The 17,116-nt window shown below is 39.6% G+C and overlaps 2 protein-coding genes across 3 annotated transcripts in view; one reads left to right on the top strand and one right to left on the bottom strand.

The window, feature by feature from the left end:
• The first annotated feature begins 3,216 nt into the window (after positions 1 to 3,216).
• Positions 3,217 to 16,725, top strand: CCNE2 (cyclin E2). 2 transcript variants are annotated; one of them, XM_057735045.1, is made up of 12 exons: positions 3,217 to 3,234; positions 4,165 to 4,204; positions 4,301 to 4,397; positions 4,480 to 4,536; positions 5,465 to 5,616; positions 6,529 to 6,664; positions 8,888 to 9,034; positions 10,179 to 10,274; positions 11,644 to 11,778; positions 13,763 to 13,874; positions 14,622 to 14,779; positions 15,210 to 16,725. In XM_057735045.1, exons 2-12 carry the CDS (start codon positions 4,191 to 4,193, stop codon positions 15,321 to 15,323), a joined length of 1,218 nt encoding a protein of 405 aa, XP_057591028.1. In that variant the 5' UTR covers positions 3,217 to 3,234; positions 4,165 to 4,190; the 3' UTR covers positions 15,324 to 16,725. The 2 variants fall into 2 exon arrangements, with proteins under 2 accessions (XP_057591028.1, XP_057591029.1); XM_057735046.1 differs by lacking the exon at positions 3,217 to 3,234 and having other exon boundaries at positions 4,129 to 4,204.
• The window catches only part of INTS8 (integrator complex subunit 8), a 49,887-nt gene continuing 49,420 nt past the window's right edge, over positions 16,650 to 17,116 (bottom strand). Inside the window, exon 27 of the mRNA XM_057735044.1 lies at positions 16,650 to 16,850. Within this exon, the coding sequence (XP_057591027.1) occupies positions 16,734 to 16,850 (117 nt within the window). The 3' untranslated portion in view covers positions 16,650 to 16,733. The remainder of the gene's footprint in view (positions 16,851 to 17,116) is intronic.

Below are 17,116 nucleotides of genomic sequence, written 5' to 3'. Positions count from 1 at the left end.
TAAAAAATCCTAATATTAATTGGGAATAATTCTACCATCCATCACTCTAAACTTACAGAATTAAAGTTCTATAATGGGATATCCTGTCCAGAATTCCGTTCAGTATTTACCAAGGTCCTATTATGCATGCCTCTGAACTGGTGGGTACTGGCTGTAAAAAAAAAAAATGAACAAAACAAGGTCCAAGGCCTAGTTGGAGACAAAAGACATTTTAATTGGTAATTATTGTCCTAGGAAGTGAGCATAACTAAAGAGCACAGAGAAAAGGGTCTGGGAAGGCTTCGCAGAGGATGTATGGCACAGAAAAGGTGCAGAAACGAGAAATAACTGGGCTGGGGCAGATTTTTTTTTTTAAATCTGTCCTTCTAAGAATCTTCCTTTTTTCCTTTCTTTTTTTTCCCTGAAAATGAAAGCACTGTAGAGGCCAATACTTTATTTACCATGGTGTTCTGACTTTGCATTTTCAATGGAGAAAACATACTTTAGAAAATGCCAAAGTTTCTAAAATTATTACAAGTATAAAAGAACTTCACACATTTCAAAGTAAGTGAATTTTAAAACTGGGATGAGTAGAAAAAGAGGTAGCTAAAAATTAACATATACAAATAAGAAACAAAGATAACATATTGAAAGATGATACCTAAAACAGGTACCCAAAAGGACAACTACAAGAACAAAACTCTGGAAAACAGCAATTTTATAATTCAGCTTCCTGTTTTATTCAGGATCCTTAAAACTACTTCTTAATTTCTACGGGTATAAACTAGAAAGGGGGATGGATAGGAGAGAAAAGATAGCACTTGGCATCTGCTCTGTGACAGGTACACATGCAAGAGAGGGTCTCTACACACATTATAAAATTTAATCTTTGAAACAACCCTTGAAACGAGTGTGTCATCTTTTCTAGACAAAACTCATGCTCAGAGGGATCTGATAGCTTACAGCAGAGCAAGATGTGAAGCTGCGCCCAGCTGAAAGGTAAGCCCATGTTCTTTTTAGTCCCACTTGACCAGTGACCATGTACTTATAATATGACAAAATTAACCCTGTTTCCACACAAAGCAGTCTTAGGATTGTTTCTGAATTTCTCCTTTACTAGGATTGCACCCTGTTCGTTCATAGTCAACCGCATTGTCCAGTGAGCACTTGTAATCACGGTGTCTCATTCACAAGTAATTTACTAGCTGGCCCAGTGCTGGGCATCAACACTCCAAGACTGGTTTTCGGTGTGACTACCAAATTCACTCATGGAGGCCACCGGTTTTGCTTCTGTTCAGGTCACCCGCGCTTGCTGGAAGGCCTCCCATTTCTCACCATCACGCTGTTAGCGCTCTAAGCTTTACACCGGAACAGCCCAGCGTTTTGAGGTGACAACAAAAAGGAACCAATTCCCCTCCCCCCCCCCCCCCGAGAAAGCCATCCAAGCATCATAAATAGTATTAAATTCCTTGGGACTGACAAGATTGTGGGCCTCTTCAGATTCTAAGTCACCTTGAGCAAGGTTCATTTCCTCAGGCGTAAATTTGGGAGAAAAACAATTACTTTGCCGGCATCTCGAGACTGTGGTGGGAAAATCGTGAAAGAGGATTCTGCCCGAAGAGCACTCGTTATTTCTAGGCTCTGGGGCCCGCACGGGCGGCGCGGCACAAAAGGCGCGGAGCGGGGGCCCCGGGACGGTCCCCGCCGCTGCCTCCTGGTGCATCTCGGGAAGGGCTCCCGCCCGGGCCGGGGCGGCTTGGTCTCCCGGGCCTCTCCCAGCGGCTCCCTCGGGCCAGGGCAGAGAGACCAACACGGCCTGCCCGCGTCCGGCCCGAGCTGCCGCGGGTTCAAGCAAGTCTTCGCAAGGCTCCTCCGCCCCGGGGGTCTTTGTTCCCGCCTGCGTCCCCCGCCCCACTGCTCCCGCCGCAAACCCAGTTTGCGGAGTATCAACGACCTGTCCTACTTGGAGGTGTCCAATGTTGGGGCGCACTGGAGCGGGCCGTTAGCAGAGGCAGCGAGGGAACTCAAGTTTTGGATACGGGGGGAAAAGGAGGGAAACGCGTCGGACCGCCTCCTCCCACACCAGCGCGGAGGCGGGCGGCTCCCTCCCGCGCTGGTGGCTCGCGCGGGCTCTGCAGGGCGCGCTGGCGGCGGCAGCGGCGGGGCGGGGCGCGGCGGGCGGGCTCCGGGCCTGCACGTGGTGGAACCGTTCTCCCCGCCAGGCGTGACCCCGGAGAGCCACTGTTCTCTTGAGGAAGGGGCAGTGCCAGCCCCGGCCCCGCTCCGAAGAGGCCTTTACCCTTGGGGGCCCCAGAATTGGGTGTTGGGAGGAGAGAGGGAGCGCGCGGCTTCCAGGGCTGGAACTACCGAGTGAGAAGCCGCCAGGCAGCGGCAGGGCAGCGGCGTGTCGAGTGGCCCACCCACGGGAAGGGTAACCCGGTCGGCGGAGCAGGGAGCGGAAAAACAGGGTTGATACATACCTCGGTCGGCGGGCTGGAGCAAAGCGCAAGACAGGCATCCCCCAGCATGGCGGCCCGGAGGAGCCCCAGCCGGGCGCCGGTGGCCCCAGCGGCCCGGGGTGGCGCGCGGAAACACACGTGGCCGGCCGCGCCCCGCGCTGTGTTTACTTTCTGCAGCCGCTCCACGTTGTGCCGCGGTCCTCGCCTCCCATTGGCCAGCGCTCCGGCCAACGCCGCGCTCCTCCCGCAGGGGCGGGCCCTCCCGGTCCCCGCGTCCCTTCGGAAAACCCGGGTTCCCGGAGGCCTACGCGGGACAGACAGGGTTCTCCCCAGGATGGCCGCTTCCTGGCCACTCTACGCTCGCCCGAGCCGCCTCCACCTGGCCGTGCGCCGGGGCCGGGCCGCGGCCTGTCACCCCCGGCGTCCGAGAGTTGAGAGAGGGAGGAGACAGAAACGCACTGGCGGGAGATGAGGAAGCCCGGCGGCGGGGAGCCGGGCTGCGGAGGAGGGGCCTCTGAGAGCCTCCCTGCCGCCGCCGGGCCGGAGGGGCAGGTGAAGTGCAGGTGACCGCAGACCGAGGGCCTAGGCGAGCCCGCCCCGCGGCCCCTCGAGATGGGCGGGCGCGGACTCGCGGCTGGGCGCGGCGCGCGGGCCTGCGGACGGGCGCGCGGGGGAGGGGAGGGCACGGTCCGAAGGTGTCAGTCTGAGGCGCATGCGTGCGGGGCGGGCCTGGCCCGGCCTATATATTGGGTTGGCGCCGGCGCCAGCTGAGAGCCGAGCGGTAGCGGGTCTGGCGGTGAGGAGGTGCTGGGCGTAGGGCGGGATGCGGGAGGAGATGAAAGCCCACCAGGGCCGATCCGTCCCGCGGGCGGGAGCCGGGGGAAGATAAGAGGGGAGGGCTGAGAACGAGGCTTCTGGGGGCGATGGGTCCCCGCGTTGCGTCCCTGTCAGGACTTTGGCAGGGGGCCTGGGAGGCGGCGGGGGATGGAGGGCTGCCCCTAAGTGGGAGGCCACGGGAAAGCCTCTCATTCTAGGGGATTCTGTGTGCCACCCCCATTTGGGGAGCTATCCCTCAGGAGAGAGGATGGGGTCTGGGTCTCCTTCACGGGGAGACAAGTTCCCCGACCAGCCCCGTTTCCCCCTTTATTAATTGAACTTCCTTTCCATCACCCCCATCCCCCATCTGGAGTCTGGGTCCCGGTGCCCCTGCAAGCGATTGGCAGGGTCCGGTGGGGCTGGGAAGGAGGGAAAGGAGACTGAAGGACGTGACACAAGTTCCCTCCGCCCCCCTGCTTCCCCGCCACCGCCGCTCTCCAAATTGGCGCGGAACCGGCTTCTCCACAGCGTTTAGCCTCCACAGCCCCCTCTCTCCGCGGCTCGGGCAGGATGGGAGGGGGGAAATGGGGGCGCTGCCCCGGCCCCACTCGGGGTGTCTGGGGGTGATAGTGCAGGACGCAGAAAAGACCCGTCTGCCTCCCTGCGCGTTCGGGGCTGAGGGTGCTTTGCAAATTTTTGAAGACTCTTGTCCGGGCTGTACATTCAGTTGAGGAAATACAGGCATGTGTCCAAAATCATGAGTCCAAAGTCATGCACTAATATAGTGCAGAAGACAAAGTGGTAAAATGGCTCAGGTCATCTCCTGAGGGACTTAGCTGTAACATTTGACAGGCACTTGAAGAGTATGGATAACAATGTATTTGACTCTGGTTTTTCCTCTCTCCTCCAGAGGTTTCATACTCCTGAAAGAAAAGAATGTCAAGACGCAGGTAACATTATTTGTCTTGGAGATATGTTTCAAAGTTAGCTGCTGCCTTTGAAACGCATCGCTTACTAATTAAACTTCCTTTTAAAACACTCTACAGTAGCCGTTTACAAGCCAAACAGCAGCCCCAGCCCAGTCAGACGGATTCCCCGCAAGAAGCCCAGGTAATTCTGGCCAAGAAGAGAAAAACGGCCCAGGTGAGTTAAGAGAGAAAGAGAGGAGAGAGAGAAAATTCCTTGCTGGGACCTTAGTTTAACAATGGCCTTTTCTATTTTCCAGGATGTCAAAAAGAGAAAAGAGGAGAAGGTCACCAAGAAACAGCAGTATGAGATTAGGGTAATTCAGAACTGGGCCGGGTTTGGGGAAAACAAATGCGGGACAGAAAGAATAGAGTTGTGTTATTGCTTTGTGATAGGAAGATTCCTCTGACACTTTTAATGCCCCTAGAGGTCAGCAGGAAGGCGCTTGTCTTTGGGTGGTTTTTATGTCCCTGAATCCTACTACAGCTGCAGAGTAAGTTGCCTTGACGCAGCTGGTTCCTCTTTGTAAATCCCTCCCTCTAGGAGCTGCCTGGTGCACCAGGGCCCGCCTAATCTGCCCAATGTACTGCTCTTTGTTCCCTCTCTGACTATGGTGGAGAGTCCTAATAGCTGCTCCTAGGGCATAAATAGGATGTGAGGTCACTGACAGACTGGCACCCAGCCCTTTGCTACCTATCCTTCCTATGTGTTGTAAAGAAAAAACACTTTAGAAACAGTGGTTTTCTTTGAAACCAGCAGTGATTGGCGAAAGCATCCTTGAAGTATTTAAGTAATTGTTTACACTTTTAAGGTTTTGCCTTCCTGTATTCTAAAGTACTGGAACAGGCCTTAACGAGTGAGGGGTGTAGCTTTCTATCAAACAAGGTGCTCTGGCCAGTATTGATAAATATAGAGGGAGAATTTTATAATCTTGAAAGTGATTAATATTTGACTACACATGCGTTTTGTTGCTCTTTCTCCTCTCCCTCAATAGCTAATGTCTTGTATTTCCAGAATTGTATTTTGTTGCCTAAAATATTCTACCTGTTAAAAATGAGCTATATGGCTTTTTATAAAATATGTATGTCAGCTTAAATTAACTATGTTGTCAGCATTGTTAGCTAACGATGGTGTTTGGGGAAAACTATAGACTGTTTAGAAGTATTAGCTTTCATTTATAAAGGATCCAAGACAAAATCTCGTTTCCTATTGCACAAAGATATTTTTATTTTTTTAAATGACAGAATTGTTGGCCACCTGTATTATCTGGGGGGATAAGTCCTTGCATTATCATTGAAACACCCCACAAAGAAATAGGAACAAGCGACTTCTCCAGATTTACAAATTACAGATTTAAAAATCTTTTTATTAATCCTTCACCTTTGCCTGATTTAAGGTAAGAAAAAAATTTCAGTAATTTAATGTCAAAGATTAAAATTTACTGATGTAATATATGGTGCTATTTTGAGTTATTTTTTCCTTTCATTATAAGAGAAAAACTCATGAACTGCTTTTTTTTTAACTAGTCTTTAAGCATATATTATTTTACCTGACAGTAGTGTTATTTGCAAATGACATGGGTATTTAAAACCTTGATTCTATAACATTATTTTCATTTGCTTGCTGAGGACTGTAAGCCTTATCAGAAGAACTGAGTCACCTTTTTAATGGAGTTTATCTAAATTGTTAAGATGGAAGTATTTTAACATGTACAGCATTTTCATTTGATAGATCAGCTATTTTTATTTCTTACCAAACTTACTTATTAAGGTCTATACTTCTTCTAGTTAATGAATGACTAAGAGATACAGCTTGTATAAAATGTGTAGTGTAGTAATTTATATTTGGCTTTAATGAGCAAGTTGATGGACTCAGACATTTAAATTCACCAATCTTCCCCTTCTCCGTACTGTCCCACCTTACCCCCACTGTAGTGTATTAATGATCTATTTGGAGGTGATTGAGACTGTCTCTGCTGGGATCATATGCTTTAAATATTTACTTTTTTAGTGTTGCTCTTGAGAAAACATGGTTATCTTAAACAGGTGCCTTTGCAAATTATAAATAAATGAGGACTAGAAAGCACTCTTGAAATCTGTCAGTGTAGATTATCGTAGTCCAAGTTCTTGCTGTATAATTTCATACTAAAGGCATGGTTTCTAAAAGTAGCAATTTTTCCTAATTTACTTTAAGAACTTTTCCTTCCAAATTCTATTTCAAAGTTGGATTTCAGTGTTTGAAAGTTGAGTTTACTCTCTGTGAAATGGGTAGCTTGTAGGTCACACAATAATTTTCCCCCTTTCCATAGCTGGGGATGTTCACAGGATGTTTGGCTAAATATGTTAAAAAAAGAGACAAGATATGTTCATGACAAACATTTTGAAGTTCTGCATTCTGAGTTGGAACCACAGATGAGGTCAATACTTCTAGACTGGCTTTTAGAGGTATGTTCCAGCAATATAAATTTCCTTTTTCTCTGTATGATGGAAAAATATTTAGATGTAAATATGCTTTCCATGTATCTTCATGGTATATTACCTATTGCCAGGAGCCATTTTGGGGGGGCTACTCACTGTAATTGAGTATACCAAAATGGAAAATAACTGTCTGCTTGATAAGAGTAAAATCGTGAGGACACAGCTACCATGTCCCATGCAATGCAAACCCAATTCAGAAATTGTGGTATCTTAGGATCACTATGTACTAGGCACTGTTCTAGGTGCCAGGGACACTCGAGATAACAGAATTTGACAGGGTTTTGAATTCTGCTACACAAAGTGAAGAACCAGGACTAGGCTTCAGGACCCTCAGAAGTCCTTTTCTTCATCACCAAAATCAAATTATGATTTGGAATCCTAATTTCTATATCCTAAATGATAAGGAGGCTTTGAATATCCAGTAGCCCTAAGCCCTCGAGGCTCCATGTAGCTTCCTTTTATTATATCCCTCTATTCCTTTCAGAAATAAAGTGTACCATTACTTTAAAGGAATAATAGTGATCCAGAAATCCCTCAATATCTGTGCCAGAATGTTCTCTGTTGTTTAGGCCCATTCCCTTTCTCCGGATAATAATTCTAAAAGAATGTGTACAGTTGTTGAGGAAATGATTACTTATATTGATAACAAACTGATTTTCCCCCAACCCTTGGATATGTGCTCTGTAGTTTCCCTGTCTTTAATACAGATAGAGACAATGAACTCTAAGGGGAAAATACCACAGGCTTTTTGGTGGAGAAACACATGGCAGAAGAGATCTCAGAAGCTATCAGAAAAGTTCTTAACACTACAAAATGTTGTCCTTTTGAGTCAGGTCATCTTATTCCTTATTCTGACTAGAAGGGAAGATTATGTTTCAGCCATGTGTGTACAAGAATGTGGTTGAATTTTTACTTTTTTCTAAATGTCTAATGATCATAGATGCAACTGAAGCACAATTATGTTGATTTTATTTTATGTTTCCTTTTTATGTTACATTGAGTTTATTCAGTGGTTGTCTATCAAATTTATCCCTATTTTCCCTTAAATATATATTATATATACAAAACTAAATACAATATAATAAATCAAATCCAGGAGACCATTAAACTCTACTTTGTCTTAGTATATTCTTTCAGTCTAGGAGTGCAAAAATGGTTCAACATTTGAAAATATATTAACAGTTTAAGGGAGAAAACTCATAAGGTTATATATTATAGATGTAAAAGATATTTTTTTGAAATTCAGTATACATTCCTGATTTTTAAATGTGTAATAAACTAGGAATAGATTGCCTTAACACATTGTTTATTAGAAACTCATGTATGTCTATCCCTCTGTTTCCTCCCTACTTCATGAAGTTATTTTGAGAATTAAAAGCTTTCCCTATATTAAGTGTAGAAATGACAATTACTACTTATTATTAATATAGGGAAACAGGGGAATTCCCATTACAGTCAGAAACAAGGAATAAGATAAAAATTTTGTCTATCACCAATGTTATTCCTTCAGTTTTCTTCTATAATTCTTAAATGAGGTTAAGAACACTGAAAGGGACAGAGTTGTCATTTTGTAGTTAAATCTATATCTAGAATGGTGAAGAGAATCAGTTGGAACTATTAGAATATAAACTAAGCATGAAAACTTACCCATTTATCATCAATAAAAATTAGATGACATATATACACTATTGATACTATGTATAAAATAACTAACAAGAATCTAATGTATAGCTCAGGGAACTCTACTCAGTGCTCTGTGGTGATCTAAATGGGAAGGAAATCCAAAAAAGAGGGGATATATGTATACATATAGCTGATTCACTTTGCTTACAGTAGAAACTAACACAACATTGTAAAGCAGCTATACTCCAATAAAAACTAATTTTTTAAAAAATTAGAAAATTAATAGGAAAAAAAGTTTTCATCCATAGTCAGCAACAGTGTAAAGGTATCTGGGAATAAACACATTAAGTCTATGTGAAAAAAAACTTATAAAACTAATTAAGAGGACTGTAACAGATTTATTTATCCTATTAGCACATGTTAATTTTTTCCCCCATTTTAGCTTTGGTATCCTAAAAAGCAAAGTTGGGCTTCAAAAAGTGTTCTAAAATCTGGTATGATAAGAGGTAACTTTCTAATTTGGAAAAATTAATGGAATAATATTTAAATGTTTGGATTCTTCTCTAGGTATGTGAAGTATACACACTTCACAGGGAAACATTTTATCTTGCGCAAGACTTTTTTGACAGATTTATGTTGACACAAAAGGATATAAATAAAAATATGCTTCAGCTCATTGGAATTACCTCATTATTCATTGCTTCCAAACTTGAGGTGAGTTCTCAGAGGTTATCCATAGATGTATTTACCCCAAACTTTTTTGTTTTAATCAACACATTAACCCCAGAGAATACTATGTACCACTTTTTTCACCCCCCACCCCCACCCCCGGCTGCATTGGGTCTGCGTTGCTGCGTGTGGGCTTTCTCTAGTTGTGGCAAGCAGGGGCTACTCTTCCTGGCAGTGTGCGGGTTTCTCATTGGGGTGGCTTCTTTTGTTGCAGAGCATGGGCTTTAGATGTGCAGGCTTCAGTCAACTAGTCAAATGCAATACATGCTATATTGGGTTAGAATAATGGTCTATATCCAGCCTGGTATTTCTGTATTTGATGATGGTGCTAGGATAAAAGGAAACACCTTTCGTGCCTGAGATTTTCCTTCACACAATCTCAATCGACTTTTCTTAGACTCAACACATAAAGATATCATTAGTACCTTCTGAAATTTGTGAAGCCTGTATTGTTTGAGGGTAGAAGAGGTGCTGTGAATCATATATTTTTCTTCTCTTCCACATTTGTCTTTTGAGCTTTAAGGGCTACCCCCAGGTTCTGCCAAATGTGATGAATAAGTTTGTATTCAGTGTATCCTTACCTGAAATCATACTGTGTGTTTCAGATCTCTTTCTAGACTGAAATCTTGATCTTTAGCCTGTTCTCACCTGTGGCAGGCATCTCTTCTACTTCTCTGATCATTCTAGTTGTTCTTCTCTGAACTGTTAAGACAGATCTGTCAGCCAAACTGCACAAATTATTGTTTGGCTAACTATACTTTTGTACTAGGGTAAAGTTAATGTTTTCAGTTTCTAGACCTTTTTTGTTGAGAATCTTGTTTTAGTCTAAGATATACTAAACTGCCTATACTGTTTCAGGCAATCCTAAAACAAGTTTATTAACTAAGTTTCAAAATCAGTTCTATAAAAATGTTTCAATCAATATAGTTGGCTAATTTAGATACCTAGATATGAAAAATATCTTTAAATGTAAGGTTGCTTTGGCTATCATAGAATTGTTTTAGTAAGATTTATAATCATTTTGTGAAACTGTCCTTTAAAAAAGATGCCTAGATGTGGTTTGTATATAGTTCTTTTGTTTTAATCCCACTCTCAACTGTGCTTGCTATTAATTAAATCTATTTTAAAGGAAATCTACGCTCCTAAGCTCCAAGAATTTGCTTATGTCACTGATGGTGCTTGCAGTGAAGAGGATATCTTAAGGATGGAACTCATTATATTAAAGGTAATAATAATTATATCTTTATTATTTCTAGTTGCAATTTAGTAACTCTGTAGTTTACTAAATCTCAAAGACTACAATATAAGTAGTCAAAACTGAGGTTTTCCTATTAGGATCCAGTGCTAAGATGGGAGCAGAATTTGCTTAACCTGTAAACTCTGTTTTTCTGTATCTTTCAGTTTTCCTCTATTGAGAATATTATTTCTTCATTTTAAAGTGTTTAACAGCAACACTGTCAAAACTTATAGGTAGTTAGCATAAGCATTTGTATATAAACGAATCTCAACAACAATTCTCAAATCTTAGTTCTGATTTTCCACTTCTTCCAGCAGGTAGAGAATGAGATTACACTGCCTTTTTTTTCTATATGCATGGAAAGGACTATTAATAGAAGGGTAGAGGAGAGAAGCATAAAGGTGTTTAATCGGGCCCTGAATTAGAGATTAAAGGGTGAATGTTAGCTACTAGGAAGTATGTTTTGAAATTTGAGCATCATGGTTTTATAAATAGGACACACAAGAAAGCACAATCAATATGACTTTCATTTACAAGATATCTATAAACTATATACATTATAATATAAATTATACATGTTATGTTTATAAACGTTCAGATAGCTCTGTTAGAATGGGATCTTGTTGGCATGCTGGTATTGTTCTTTTAAAAAAAATTTTTTCATTAAAGTATAGTTGATTTTCAATGTTGTGTTAGTTTTAGGTGTACAGCAAAGTGATTGTTTTATATATATTCTTTTTCAGATTCTTTTCCATTATAGGTTATTATAATACATTGAATATAGTTCTCATATGTTCTAATAATGGGAAGATGGAATTCTTTGGGTAGTCCTACAGGCATTAAGACTCTCTGTTCTCTCCTGATTATTTTAGACTTCTTATAAATGGTAAAATCCTAGGGCTTCATGACAAGAAAGATATCATAAATTAGTATTTGTCTCCTTTTTAACTTTTACATTTTGAACAGAAGCCATTAGAGATCACAGAAAAAGTGTAGAATCAGTTCTTGGAAGAGCTGAATAGAATTAGCTGTGGAGTCATTGAATACAATTAAAAGGGCAATTTCGATAAAGTAGAGAACACATTTAGAAAGCAGGGGGCTGCAAGAAATGAGAAAAGTAGTAATGAAAAATAGGTCCAATGAACTTTGTAAATAAAGATAACTAGAGAATAATAAAGGGGTCTATATCAATAGACTAAAACACAAGCAGCTTTAGATTGTGAGGTGTCTATAATATTAAAATAGATAAAAATAAGCCTAAAGCAGAAAGTTTCTTAAATCACAATTTAAGGAAGTACCTATATAATGTGGTATATATACCTACATTTATTAACAGGCATTTTAATTTCATTAACAGGCTTTAAAATGGGAACTTTGTCCTGTAACAGTCATCTCCTGGCTAAATCTCTTCCTCCAAGTTGATGCTCTTAAAGATGCTCCTAAAGTTCTTCTACCTCAGTATTCTCAGGAAAAGTTCATTCAAATAGCTCAGGTATTGAAATTTTTATTGAATATATGCTAATGTTTTTAATTACAGGTTTTGTTTAGTGTATGTATAGTGTTAAATAGGCTATACAACAAAATGACAGCATATTGAATGAAATTCACTCCTTAATTGACTAGAACAAAACTTCTGATCCATAAAATTCTGTGCCCAATATTTACATTGCTTACTGAAAATTCTAGAAAACAAAGTTTTAAAATTTGAGTTTAAGGACTTCCCTGGTGGTGCAGTGGTTAAGAATCCACCTGCCAATGCAGGGGACACGGGTTCGATCCCTGATCTGGGAAGATGTGATCCCACATGCCGAGGAGCAACTAAACCCATGCGTCACAGCTACTGAAGCCCTGGTGCCTACAGCCTGCGCTCCGCAACAAGAGAAGCCACCACAATGAGAAGCCTGCACTCCGCAACAAAAAGTAGCCCCCACTCACCACAACTAGAGAAAGCCCACGAGCAGCAACAAAGACCCAACGCAGCCAATAAATAAATAAAAATAAATACATAAATTTAAAAAATAAAAAAACATTAAAATGGCAAAAAAAAATTTTTTAATTAAAAAAAACCTTGAGTTTAAATATATTATGAGCATTTTTCACTCTTTCAGAGTATGAGGTAGAGAGTTAAATAACTTTTTGATTGTAACATGGTATTTTTCAGCTAGTTGTTTTAGGTTTTATAAGTATGAAATTCTGTAAAATTATCTTGCTCCCACAGTTGAATACACAGGGAACCTATTTTTACATATTAAAATTTAAATCACCTAATTTAGTTATAACATTATTTAAAAATATAAGTTTAAACTTTCCTAGGCCTGTGTAACAAATGTTCTAAGAAATTACAGGAGGAGGGTACCATTCTTTCCTGCCTGCTTCTCAGAAGTAGGATCTTAAGGCTGCTCTAACTGCCATATACTGTAGTGAAGAACACCTACATTCTTATTCTATGTAGGATGTGAAAATCTTACACACGGAACTGAAGAAATTGTGGTACTCTGGAGGGGTTTTAAGTAACCTAGGTTGAAATTCAACTTTGTGTTTTAAATCTAATAAACTCATTATGAACACTAAAACTTGGATAACCAGTAAATATATTAGAATTGTTCATTTTGTAGAACTTTCTGATGCAGTCATAATTTTTTCCATCAGATTTCCTAGCATCCCAGATAATCATAGGCAGCTAAATGCTTTTGATAGGGCAAACCTTTGATAAGTTGATAAACAATGTAGAAAGTTTCTAGAGGTATATAATAGTAATAATTCATTCCCAGCTCCTCTACTCATGTTTCTATCATCTGTGGGCAAAAATAAGTTTTATTCCACTGGACAGGTATCACCTCAGGCCTCTGAAGTCTAACCCTTTTACACAATTTCACTGATCGTTGTTCAGATCTCTTACTGCCTGGATTGTACTGCCTCTTAACTCACCTACTTAGAAACGTGTTCCCATCTTGTGTTTCTGCTTCACCATAGCCTAAGGGATTGCTCTTAAAATGTAATTTCCCTGATTTTCCCTGATTTAAAATATTCCAGTAATTTCAATAATCATCAGAACTATAAAGTTCTGGCTTCTTAAAGACCCTTTATGATCTAACCTAAGCCATGCCCCTCCAGCAACCCCTTTTAAAATAATGAAGGAAAGATATTCCTTATTTCATATTTTTTACTTTATTATGTTCTGAACTACTAGAGTTCCAAAGGAAACTAATACTTTCTCATTTATCTTTGTAAATTCTGTTTCCTATATCTAAAACATTCTCTGCCTCCCAGTCGTTCTGGTTACCTTGTCTCTTAAGACATTTAAGCAGAAGTCCTCCTCCTCAGGGTGGCAACTTCTCTTTGGATCCCTGTAGTTTTAGCAATTCTTGGCATATGGTCCTCATCATAAGCACTCCAAAATGTTAGCTGACTGATATTTAGTGGTGACACATAGTACTCATCCTTTTCCTAAATTCTTACACTTTTTCCTCTGTTAGCTCTTAGATCTGTGTATTCTTGCCATTGATTCATTAGAGTTCCAGTACAGAATACTCGCTGCTGCTGCCTTGTGCCATTTCACCTCTATTGAAGTGGTTAAGAAAGCCTCAGGTAAGACAGTATATTTTGTTCTCTTCTTACCCATTCACAACTTTTAAAGGGACTGTTTTGAACTCAGCATCCTGCTAAACAAGAATTTAAAATTTTAATGGAAAAAAGTTACCATTTTAGTGATTATCTTCCCTTCTGTTAGAAGTACTTTCTAATTCTCACTGTATATCCACAAACAAAAAATAAGATCAAATGGAATTTAAACCCATTTGTAGTGGAATTATAGCTCTGCATTAAGAGTTCTTTGGGTTTTGACAATTTCAGTTTTCTATGTGGCAGGTACTGGCTAAGAAGCGCTAAGTCTTTTTCTCCCTCAGAATAGTCACCTTATAAACATATTTGAGAGTGTTAATGTTTTGACTTGCTAAACTTGTAAAAAAAATTTTTTATTGAAGTATAGTTGACTTATTGTGTTATGCCAATCTCTGCTATATAGCAAAGTGACTCATATACACATTCTGTTTTTACACATACAGACATTCTTTTTTTAATATTCTTTTCCATTATGGTTTATGACAGGATATTGAACATAGATTCCTGTGCTATACAGTTTATCCATCCTACATATAATAGTTTACATCTGCTAATTCCACATAAACTTGTTGATTTTGTTTTATGTGGCTGTTTTGGTTTCCTTTTTTACATGAATTTTAAATTTACTATCTTTACATTTTGAAGCACAGGCAAATACAGTAGGCATATGTTTCTGATGTAACTTTCACATTTTTCTAACTTTTCTTTATCTAGGTTTGGAATGGGACAACATTTCTGAATGTGTAGACTGGATGGTGCCTTTTGTCAGTGTAGTAAAAAGTTCTAGCCCAGTGAAACTGAAGATTTTTAAGAAGATTTCTATGGAAGACAGACACAATATACAGACACATACAAATTATCTGGCTATGCTGGTATGTTTCTTTCTTGTAGTTTTTTGGTCTTACTATTTAGTAAGCCACTGAAATTGATAGTAAGGATACTGCAGAATAATATTTCAGCAGTTATGTAAGATGGTAAGGGGATAGAAAGTTCTGATGGTCACACTGATTTCAAAATGTAGAAAAGCTAATAAAATAACTTTGAAGTCAAAGCAAGATTTGTGAAGTGTTTCAAGATTAATGTCAGTACTCTGGGTAAGAGTTTTTAAAAATACAAGTTGCAGGCAGTTGATATTGTTGAACCTCTAGAATATGACTAGTCACAGTTGCAAAGGCATAAGGAGACCATTTTATTAGGCCTAACTAGTCTCAAATTAGTACAGAAAAGTCTAGTTTGACTTTGTTTTACTATATCAGTGCTTTATCTTAGCTGTTAATCCTGCATGTTTCTTCACATGTATAGGATGAAGTAAATTATGTAAACACCTTCAGAAAGGGGGGCCAGTTGTCACCAGTGTGCAATGGAGGCATTATGACACCACCGAAGAGCACTGAAAAACCACCAGGAAAACACTAAAGAAGTTAACTGAGCAGACAAGTTGGAACTGATGAAGTGCTGCGTAGCATTTCATGGAACTTAACTGCTTAAGTTTTACAGGAAAATAGTGCTGTGACTGTCCTGGCCAATTCAGAAATTTCACTTCCATTCTTTGATTTAAAAACCACTTAAAATTGGCGCTAAGGAGAAAATTTACTTAATTCCTATGTTAGCTGTTTAAAGAAACAGCAGGACTTGTTTACAAAGATGACTTCATTCCCAACATTGACTGGATAGAAGCCAGCCACGATTTATGCCGTAAAGGTTTTTTTGATCCAGTGTTACTATGTTTATCTTGATAAACTAGGCATTTTATCATTGGAGTTTTCAACTAGATAAGTGCTACCTTAAAGGGTACATTAAGTGATACAGTACTTTGAATCTAGTTTTTAGACTCTCAAAATTTATAAACTCTTAACTAGTGCAATTTGGTTCTTGAAAATAAAATTTAAACTTGTTTACAAAGGATTAGTTTTGTAATAAGGTGACTAATTTATCTATAGCTGCTGTAGCAAGCTATTATAAAACTTGAATTTTTAAAAATGGCGAACTTTAATCTGTTTGACTATTTTTATTTGCCTTGCTATAACATTTCTAACCAGTAAAGCTTAGATGAACATGGTGTTTAAACTGTGCTCTGAACAGTGGGAGTACCAAAGAAATTATAGACAAGATAAATGCTGTGGCTTCTACTTGGGGCTTTGACATATAGGTTGCTTTATAATAACTTTTTTGTACATCACAATTTGGTTGAAAAACTTAAGTACCCTTTCAAACTATTTATATGAGAAGTCACTTTATTACTCTAAAAAAAATCTTTAGGGTTATCTTAATTTAGTGTGACTAAGGCTTTATTTATGTTTGCAAAACTGCTAAGGTCCTTTTTAAATTCCTACATTATGAGTTAAGGACAGTGTCAAACTGATAAAGCTTAACACTTGACCTAAACTTCTATGTTCTTAAGGCAGAAAAGCAGTAAATATATACTGATTCCTAGAAATCTATTTATTTAAAAAACAAAAACAAACCTTGACGTAAGAACTTGCTGTATATAGCTACTGCTACATAAATATTTTTGTTTTTTTAAAAATGAACTTTCAGCCTCAAAAGTGGATTTGATTAGAAAAATTTATACTAGATTACTAGTTTATTCTGTTACTGGACATGTGAATCTCTTCTTCCTTTGAAGAAACTATAAATTTAAGCTATTGTATGGTATGAAGTCTTCTGTATAGTTTTCGTTTTTAAACTAATATTTTTCAGTATTTTGTCTGAAAAGAAAACGCCACTAAATATGTACATATGTATTATATAAACGTAATCTTTTAATACTGTTTATTTTTAGCCCATTGTTTAAAAAATAAAAGGTAAAAATTTTTAACTAACTGCTTAAAAGTAAAGTTTTGCCATTGCTTGGAGAAACTTTTTTTTCCTTCTCTGCGCTGCCAGCTGTAACACTTCTTCTGGGTTGCTTGCGTTCAATTCTGTCTGGCCGATGGCTTTGATCTTCCAAAACAGAAAAGTGATGTTATTAGAGGTCTGGTCAATAAGTTTCGCTTGTATACATAATATAAAACTACCTACTTGCTAACAATGATAAACTGAACCTTTAATTATAGATGCTAAGAGGTGTAGAGGAAATTAACATGATGACTGACTGAAGCCGCTCAAGGTAAAGATCAATTACTGAACCACAGTTTGTGGAATTATCGTCAGTAACATTAAGTAAATTAATGTAAATTTACTTGACTAAAAAGACCAGTAAATAAACT

Source organism: Hippopotamus amphibius, chromosome 5, assembly GCF_030028045.1.
Source record: "Hippopotamus amphibius kiboko isolate mHipAmp2 chromosome 5, mHipAmp2.hap2, whole genome shotgun sequence".
In the NCBI taxonomy this organism is placed as follows: Eukaryota; Metazoa; Chordata; class Mammalia; order Artiodactyla; family Hippopotamidae; genus Hippopotamus; species Hippopotamus amphibius.
The sequence above is the reverse complement of the archived record's forward strand: the minus strand, read 5'-3'. Positions and strand labels throughout refer to the sequence as shown.

Coding starts and splice junctions, on each gene's coding strand:
- CCNE2 (XM_057735045.1), top strand. Junction 9,035..10,178: donor TCATTGCTTCCAAACTTGAG/GTGAGTTCTCAG, acceptor TCTATTTTAAAG/GAAATCTACGCTCCTAAGCT. Junction 14,780..15,209: donor CAAATTATCTGGCTATGCTG/GTATGTTTCTTT, acceptor TCACATGTATAG/GATGAAGTAAATTATGTAAA.